Source organism: Gigantopelta aegis, chromosome 15 (assembly GCF_016097555.1).
Source record: "Gigantopelta aegis isolate Gae_Host chromosome 15, Gae_host_genome, whole genome shotgun sequence".
In the NCBI taxonomy this organism is placed as follows: Eukaryota; Metazoa; Mollusca; class Gastropoda; order Neomphalida; family Peltospiridae; genus Gigantopelta; species Gigantopelta aegis.
In genome coordinates, this window is record NC_054713.1 from 34,715,176 (window position 1) to 34,724,910 (window position 9,735).

The 9,735-nt window shown below is 39.6% G+C and overlaps 1 protein-coding gene across 1 annotated transcript; it reads right to left on the reverse strand.

Moving 5' to 3' along the window:
- Positions 1 to 2,873: 2,873 nt before the first annotated feature.
- LOC121389785 (chondroitin sulfate synthase 1-like) lies at positions 2,874 to 6,455 on the reverse strand. Its single transcript, XM_041521434.1, has 3 exons — positions 5,694 to 6,455; positions 3,717 to 4,512; positions 2,874 to 3,669 (listed from the first exon to the last, which is right to left on the reverse strand). The coding sequence occupies exons 1-3, from the start codon at positions 6,453 to 6,455 to the stop codon at positions 3,095 to 3,097; spliced, it is 2,133 nt and encodes a 710-aa protein (XP_041377368.1). The 3' UTR covers positions 2,874 to 3,094.
- Between the last annotated feature and the right edge of the window lie 3,280 nt (positions 6,456 to 9,735).

Sequence of the window (9,735 nt, forward strand, 5' to 3'; positions counted from 1 at the left end):
TTTAAAATACAAACCTGCTTGTAGCTTGTAAGATCGATATCCCTCAATATTCTTTTAATTTTTGCGTGTGAATGTGTGTGTGTGTGTGTGTGTGTGTGAGATAAATGTGTGAGTGGTTCTATGTAAGAGTATGTGTGTAGATGTGTGAATCTTTTTCTTATTTTTATTTGTAAATTTTATATACATGTGCAATATTGAGTTTCACGAATAAAAAGCAAAAAAAAAAAGAAGAAAAAAAAGCGCTCGCTTGGTGCGCGGTCGGTTTAGGATCGATCCCCGTCGGTCGCACATTGGGATATTTTTCGTTCTAGCCAGTGCACCACGACTGGTGGTATATCAAAGCCCGTGGTATGTGCTATCCTGTCTGTGGGATGGTGCATGTAAAAGATCCCTTGCTACTAACGGATAAATGTAATGCGTTTCCTCTCTAGGACTATGTGTTTAAATTACCAACTGTTTGACATCCAATAGACGATGATTAATAAATCAATGTGCTCTAGTGGTGTCGTTAAAGAAAACAAACTTTAACTTTAACTATCGGTTTCGTCTCCATCCTTCTGTCACCGGCTTCGACGGCGTCGTGGTTAGGCCATCGGTCAACAGGCTGGTAGGTACTAGGTTCGTATCCCAGTCGAGGCATGGGATTTTTAATCCAGATACCGACTCCAAACCCTGAGTGAGTGCTCCGCAAGGCTCAATGGGTAGGTGTAAACCACTTACACCGACCAGTGATCCATAACTGGTTCAACAAAGGCCATGGTTTGTGTTATCCTGTCTGTGCGAAGCGCAAATAAAAGATCCCTTGCTGCTAATCGGAAAGAGTAGCCCATGAAGTGGCGACAGCGGGTTTCCTCTCAAAATCTGTGTGGTCCTTAACCATATGTCTGACGCCATATAACCGTAAATAAAATGTGTTGAGTGCATCGTTAAATAAAACGTTTGTTTCTTTCTTTCCATCCTTGTCTGTCTGTCTGTCTGTCTGTCTGTCCCACATAGGGTCCGGAAATTATTTTGTATAGCTTTACCAAGTACTGTTACAGTGTTGAGTACGTCGTTAAATAATTGTCAGAATTCTTGTTAGTTTATATTTTAAAGCGGCTATATCCGGAATATTTTTATTTAAGCATATAGAACAGAAAATCCAATTACGTTTGGTGCATATATGACGCCGCACTCCGCATTGGTTTCATTACGCTGGCTTATCCAGGTCAAAAACAAGGCCAGTATTTTGAAAGTGGGACACTTTTCACGAGCTCGTACCGATCTCGGTTTTCATTTGCTTATCACAAGTGTGGAATTCCCCAACAAGAGATTACGTGAGATTTCGCAATTTTTGAACAAATTTAACTGTCTTGATTGAGGGGTCGTCTCATATCTCCAAAACATATTTATATCCATAGAGGTATGGTACAACGCCTTTCCAGGGGTCGGTGGGTGGGGGATTTGCCTTGAAATTTTGACAGTGGCCAGCTGTTGGCATACGCGTTACATGTAAGGGGGCGTTACTAATTACGTAACGCTCTAGAGGTAGAGGAAGAGGGTACTGCGTTCGATTTACGTAACATTTTTCAAGACTATATGTTATTTTTATTAATTACTTAGACCTAAAAAGGTGTTTTTTGGAAATGCGCGGTCAGTCTAGGATCGATCCCCATCGGCGGGTATATAAAAGACCATGGTATGTGATATCCTGTCTGTGGGATGGTGCATATAAACGATCCCTTGCTAAAAACAAAATGTAGCGGGTTTCCAAGGCGCGTATGCAGGGATTTCAGCGGGGTTGGTGTTATAGACTGTGTTGAGCGAAGTATATATGGGGCCATGGTCCCCCCGAAAATACATTTCAATTTTTTTTAAGCTTGGGCAAGTAAGGGTTTCGACCTCCAATACCCTCCCCCTACACATGCACCCGATTCCTCTCTAGGATTATATGTCAAAATTACCAAATGTTAGACATCCAACAGCAGATGGAAGGAAGGATAGGATATGTTTTATTTAACGACGCACTCAACACATTTTATTTACGGTTGTATGGCGTCGGATGATTATTAAATCAATATGCTCTAACTTTGATGTCGTTAAACAACCCCCCACTAACTTTACCCTTTCCAAACGAAAGAATATTTATTTGAATTTGTCGATTTTAACACGTAAAATTAAGAAGTGAAAATGTCTACTTTAGTATATTTTATTTTAAAAATATATACATGATCAATGTGTTACTAGTATACAAACTAAACTTTGAAAGTTCTACTAACACTTTATAAAATATTAATTCTGAAATAGGAACGTACGTTTGTCGATAATACGTTGTCAAGATCAAACCGGTTTTAACGAAACCCTAGTGCCATATCCTCAACCGAACGTTCTTCGTACAGCGCAAGATTTCTCATTTAATGTTTTAAGACGAACCCTACAATTTGAAATCGGCAAACGCACGTGTTAACTGAAACCGACAACAGGCTGTCGTTTGTGCTTTACCGAGCTTGTATTTCATATTTGTACATGATGGTAACCTGAAAACGTTACAAATTCGCTTTCGCTCTTCAGATATATATATATATGGTAAATGGTATCTAACGGTCACTCATGTATTATTCTCTATATAGCGTAAACAGAATGGTACAGTTCCCCGCTCTAATACAACAAATATCCTATGATTGACACTAAATACCTTTACATTGATAATTTTTGAGTTAGTCGATGACAAATATTTCATATATTAACCACTAATACACACACAACAGGAAAAAACCTGACAGCACCACCTTTCAACAATGTTTCGGTTATTAACGTAGGTGCTGACGGGTTTTTTCCTGTTGTGTGTGTATTAGTAGTTTATATGTAAAAATATTTTTTATTGGCGAACTCGACGATGATCAATGTAACGGTATTTAGCGTCATACATCTAGGATTTGTGTTGTATTAGAGCGGGAATCTTTGTCTACCGTGTGGTAGGCAGCCATTCCGTGTTTTCCCTATACGATTATCTCTGGTTAAGAGAGCCATTATAACCGTCCAAATGTCCATCTAGCTCCAGAACGGGATACCCAGCCCCTTGCACACGCGTGTGAAGCCTGAATGTCTATTGTTCTCATACCGACACCTTGTTCTTGACAGAATCTGACATCATGTTAAAAGCGATATCAGCCAACACGGTCTGTGACGCGTACATCTGGACCCGGGACACGAGACACATTTTATACTGGTCGTTGGGCAGGCTGACGTCACAGTATTTCACGTGGTGCACGTGCACCAATCCCAGCTCAATGGAGCGGAAAACCGGAAACCCGTAGCTGAAACACTGCTGGTAGAAGAGAGTGTCCTCCTTCCCCCAGCCCACTATCGAGGAATCCCAGCCTCCAACGCGCAGGAAGTCGTCTTTGTAGATTCCCACAATGCCAAAACCAAAATGGCGCCACGTTCCGCGATCTTGGTGGATTTCGAAACTGTTTTCTCGAAGCGACAGCCAGGCTTCCCGTGGCAGGCTGTTTTCGGGTCGTACAGGGAGAAAGAGACGGGGAAGAAGGCCTCCTTGCCGCGCTTCGTGTTGAGAATCACTTTGTCTAGAAAGCCAGCTGTGAAGATCATATCGACGTCCATGAACAGGATCAGCGAGTCTAGAGGTAGACCGTGCACAGCCCTGTTCATTGCTCTCACCTTCGAGTACTGGCCCGACAGCAGAAACAGTTCACTCGTCAGATTCACGCTTAAACCCTTGAACTCTTTGAAACGATTCAGAGATGATAAATACTCTTTGTGGATATCTTTGTACACGACAACCCTGAGATGGATCTGGCCGCGGTATTGGTAAGCGGCGGCATACAACGATGTCAGGAAGTTGGCGAACTGTTTCGGCCTTCGATATACTGGTAGTATCATATACACGACGATATCTCGAATTTTATTTTCGGTCTGAATTTCGATTACTTCTGGTCGTTGGAAACGCTGCACGGCCACATACAGTTTATAAGAAAGCCGGTTTCCTGTCACCACTACGTGTTCTACCCCGACATTCGGGCTTATTTTTTCGTAATAGAAAACGGGTTTATCGAGTTTTGATTGTGGTAGTAACTTCTTCAAACCCGAAAGGGTTTCGTTAATTCTTAGTTGTCTTCCCCTTCTCTCTACAGTTTCGTACGGATTTTGATACGGATGTGTACGTGCATGTATCAGTCCAGATCGGATAATATTCCAAATATCGTCTGCCCCATTATTGGTAATTCTTGCTTTTGCACTTCGTTTGTACAGTCGTCTGTGACTTCTCCTCTTTGGCTTCTTGTGCTTGACTTCTGAAAGTTTGTTGTCTATGGTTACGATAGTGTTTTCTAGATGAGATATTGTCTCTTTAAGACGTGACAATCGTCTGACGTTAAAGACGTTTTGCAGCCTGTACACGTGTTCCGACTGTTTCACGGGATGTAAGGTCAATGACAGAACTGCGTTTTCGTCCAGTTCACCTTCAAACGAACCATTTCTGTGCACTCGGTTTTGATAGAACAATTTCGAAAACTGAAAACAGAGAAACATAGAAAAAGATATAAGCAGGCTCGTTAGAAACAGGAGTTGCTGGGGTGGGGCTATGCCCCCCAAAGAAGGAAGGAAAGAAATGTTTTATTTAAGGACGCACTCAACACATTTTATTTACGGTTATATGGCGTCGGACATATGGTTAAGGACCACACAGATATCGAGGGAGGAAACCCGCTGTCGCCACTTCATGGGCTACTCTTTTCAATTAGCAACAAGGGATCTTTTATATGCACCATCCCATAGACAGGATAGCACATACCACGGCCTTTGATGTACCAGTCGTGGTGCACTGGCTGGAGCGAGAAGTAGCCCAAGGGGCCCACCGACTGTCCCCCAATGAGACTAAAGGCTCGAATAGACTGGAAGCGGCTAAAAACAAAATCGATATTAATTAAATATACAAATATACTTGTTGATATTAAGCAATAATGTGCATTATATATCGTTGAATATGCCTTCCAGTCCAAAAGCCTTACTTAAGAATTCCTTTAACAACAGCTACTCAGCTCCGTGTCTTCATGTTGTGAGTAGGTATGCTGCAGACACGATTCAAATCCTTGGACTGTTCGTCTCAAAGTGTCCCTTGTGAAAGCTATCCCCATACGGGGGCGGAACGTAGCCCAGTGGTAAAGCGCTCACTTGATGCGCGGTCGGTCTAGGATTGATCCCGGTCGGTGGATCCATTGGGCTGTCTCGTTCCAGCCAGTGCATCACTACTGGTATGTGCTAACCTGTCTTTGAGATGGTGCATATAAAACATCCCTTGCTACTAATGGAAAAATGTAACGGGTTTCCTCTCTAAGACTATGTCAGAATTATCAAATGTTTGACATCCAACAGCCGATGATTAATAAAGCAATGTGCTCCAATGGTGTTAAACAAAACAAACTTCAAACAAAACAAGCTTTAACTTTCATGTTACCTCGTATTCCAGCCAGTGCATCACGACTGGTGTATCAAAAACCGTGGTATGTGCTATCCTGTCTCTGGGATAGTGCATATGAAAGATCCCTTGCTACTAACGGGAAAATGTAACGGATTTCCTCTCTAAGACTGTATCTTAGAATTACCAAATTTTGTACATCTAATAGTCGATGATTAATAAAACAATGTGCTCTAGTGATGTCGTTAAACAAAACAAACTTCAACTTTCGTGTTACCTCATAGGCGGCGCTGCATGACACTCCAACAAGTTCGTCAACACATCTACCGAGCTCAGTGTCTTCGTGTTGCGAGTAGGTGTGCCGGAGACACGACTCGAACCCTTGGGCTGTTAGTCTCAACGTGTCCCTCGTGAAAACTATCCCCGTACCTCCCATACAGAAGAAGAAACTGTCATCACGTAACCCGAGCTTTCCTCGCTCTGCCGGGACGCCAAGCCCCGGCTGACCCAAATAGAGACGTCTGGAACTATCTACAGAGCGGAGGAATACCTCCAGGCGGTCGGGCTTGATAAACACGTCATCGTCGACTCTCATGAACCACTCGAACTCGCTGATGTAATGATCGTTTATGTACTTCAACATCGCGAACGACTTGTTCCGAGGAGGGTAAGCATAGTCCGAAACATCGTCCAAAACCACGACATTTAAATCCGGATACCCTTCCACGTCTTCACCTTGACCTACAAAGAAGACGATCTTCCCCGGAACGTGTGCTCCCCACGTTCGTCCAATCGCAGCCGCTCTTGTGTTCAAGTAGTTTCGAGTTGTCATGACGCCGATAAAAAGAAACTGTTCCTCGTGGTTGTTTAAAGATGGATTGCCACCTTCTACGTGTGATCGTCCTGCTTTGCGGAATTGGTTCTGAGCTCCTCTGTAATACGTGAACACCGCCGCGTTGAAGAGATAAACCCCCATTATAAATCCCGCGATGGCATTGCACACGCTATAAATGGTAGAATATCTACGACGAACTTTCATATTTCCGCATACAAGTTTAACCTCTTTTAAAAATGTTTTTAAATGTATATAAACTTTATTAAATGTTTTTTTAATTATTTAAATACTTTGTCTTTAGCTACATTCATATTTCCGAATAAAACATTAATCTGTTTGAATACTTTTCTTTCTTGTTTTAATTGTTAGAAATGTATATAAACTTAATAAAAATTTTGAAAATTATTTAAATAGATATATATATATATATTTTTTTTTTTTCTCGAATCAGGAAAAACTTAAATGTTAGGGTATCAATATTCATAAACCCAATTACGTAAAATGCCAAAATAAACAATATGGTGCATAAACTATCGGGTCGAAAATCAACACACAAGTAAACGTTTGAAAAACTAGTCTATAGTCAATGTTCTAAGCTGCAACTTGTCTTGGATCCAACAGATAAAATATCGGATTTTCAGCCTGAGATTCCTGGTTCGAATCCTTTTAGAAGACCATGAGGTATCTCATATACTAATGATTATGTCTTCAGCAAAACTGACAACTGTACCCCATTCTGTTTTAATGTCAGTACCATTTCCTCCTGCAATAAAGACAACATTACTCAGTATATTACTTTGACGATCAGGTCAGGTCTATCAAAATCTCTAAATATACTACTCAAAACAAATTAAGAGTTACATAGCGGATCCCGAGGGGAGAGGGGAGGCAGAGGACCAAAACGCGACTCTGTAACCGTTATTTCTCAGACGCAAGTAAGTTTTTTTAAAATATGAAAAATGTATTTTGCGGTGTTAGAAACAGCAGGATGACCAGAAGTACTTCGGTTGTACGGACATGAATAATCTAAGCAATACAAGTAATGTTTGATTTCAGTGATCATAAACGGCTCCAATAATGAAAAATATGCCTTAGTGTTTAAAAACTAGGGTCTGTCCCTTTAAATTATTTGACCACCGATCATTGTTTTTTTGGGTGTTTTTTTTTGTATTTTTGAAAATGAAATATTTTTATTATGTGGCAGTCCTCGTGGCTGACAACATACAGTACATCACTGATATATGACAAAGTATATTTCCATTATCACAACACAGAAGCAGGATGCCGGCCTCGGTGGCGTCGTGGTTAAGCCATCGAACATAAGGTCGGTAGGTAAAAGGTTCGTGGCCCAGTACCGGCACCCATCCAGAGCTAGTTTTAACGACTCAATCGGTAGGTGTAAGACCACGACATCCTCTTCTCTGTCTCTCATATATATATATATATATATATATATATATATATATATATATATATATATATATATATATATATAGTTGAATCCCGTTGGCTCGAACCCCGTCGATGCTCGAGAAAGTGTTCGACCCATCAGGCAGTTCGATCGAACCATTCGGCCAACATCGGATATTTCCGTAACATCAGTTATAAAGTTGAATTAGATACATATTATTTTGGTAACTATTCATTTCATTTCATTTCAACTTATTTTCGTGCTTATATCCAATTAAGGTTCAAACACGCTGTCCTGGGCACACACCTCAGCTATCTGGGCTGTCTGTCCAGGACAGTGGGTTAGCTGTTAGTTGGTTAGTGGTTAGTGAGAGAGAAGAGGGTGTAGTAGCCTTACACCTACCCATTGAGCCCTTAAGAACTCGCTCTGTGTTGGAGCCGGTACCGGGCTGCGAAGCCTGTACCTACCAGCCTGTTGTCCGATGGTTTAACCACTGCTCCACCGAGGCCAGTTTGGTAACTATAAACTTTAAAATTTCATCAAGGTATTATATAGCAAAATATCAGAGTGAAAGAATTTATTACAAATTACTCCGATTGTGTGATGCAGAAGCCCTTGTCGGTATTAATTAAATATGTGGTTGCTGAAGTGATGACAGTTGAGTAACTCGCCCATTGTTTCATTTAAAACTGGTCTTGTAGACGTGTAATGTAATATTTGTATATTTTATATGTCGATTCTTTATAGTCTCTCATAACTCCATATGGAGTGGCTCAGTACTATTTTATATATTATTGTTTTATTGATGTATGTTTTCAAAACTGAGGTGAGACTTTAATAAACAATTTGTCTATCTGTCCGTCTGTCGTGTTCAGAGTAACGCTTCACGCTGAGGCCATTTTGTGCACTAATTGTTTGATTGGTATCCAATTCCAATTCTTTATTCACCGTAAGCATAGCGGCTTATTGGTATGAACAAACAACAATACTAGTAAACATACAATATCACATGTACATACAATTAGGATAATAATAGAACACACACACACACACACACACACACACACACACACACACACATGTACATATATATTCTCAATAAGGAGAATGTAAATTATAGTTTTATAGGTAGAGTATTATATACAAATTGACATTCAAATGCAACATATTATATATCTTGATAATTCCAGTATATTTAGACTAAGGAAGTTCGAATTTTAAATGCTTTAAATATATATTTTCCCAATTTACACAATATATTTTTGTTTTTACTGGTCAGCAACTGTATAAACTTTAGCATAGATGGCCTATTCCAGTAGTATTTCTTTATATAATTTTCTCTTAAATCTCTGTACAATGTACATATTAATACAAAATGATATTCATCTTCTACATCTCCGCTATTACATTAAATGCATACTCTATTGGGACGACTTATTTTCTTATATCTACCAGTTTCTATTGCCAAAATATGTGAAGATAGCCTTAATTTCGTAATACATGTTTTATAAATATCAGGTATAGGTTTGACCAAGTATTGTTGAGTTTTTAAGTCTTCGACCAAGTATCTATACAAATTGCCGCATTTCACAGATGTATTTAGCTGATGGTAAAGATTCTGCAATGCTTGGTCAAAAATCCTTTGTTTAATTAGTGATAAATAATACATCGTACTTTCTACCAGATGATCCTGATTGTCCCAAATATAACCAAGCCCCAACTCTTGAAATGTTTTCTTAATAAAAAATACCCAGTTATTTTTATAGACGCAGCTAGATTTCATCTCACTATACATTGTACTCATTATACAATTATCAGTTTTGATCAGTTTGAACCAATATTTCATCATACAATAGGTACGTTCATGCACCAATGGATATCTACCTAATTCAAAATAAATCATAATATTGCTTGTACATCCTTTAACTTTTAGAACATTTTTACAAAAATCAAGGTGAATTTTTTCAATTAAATCTGCTTTTTGAAAACCCCAAATTTCACAACCATAGAACAGTACGCTAGCTACATACGTATCAAATAACGCCAACAATGAACTTTGGTTTAAAAACAAGG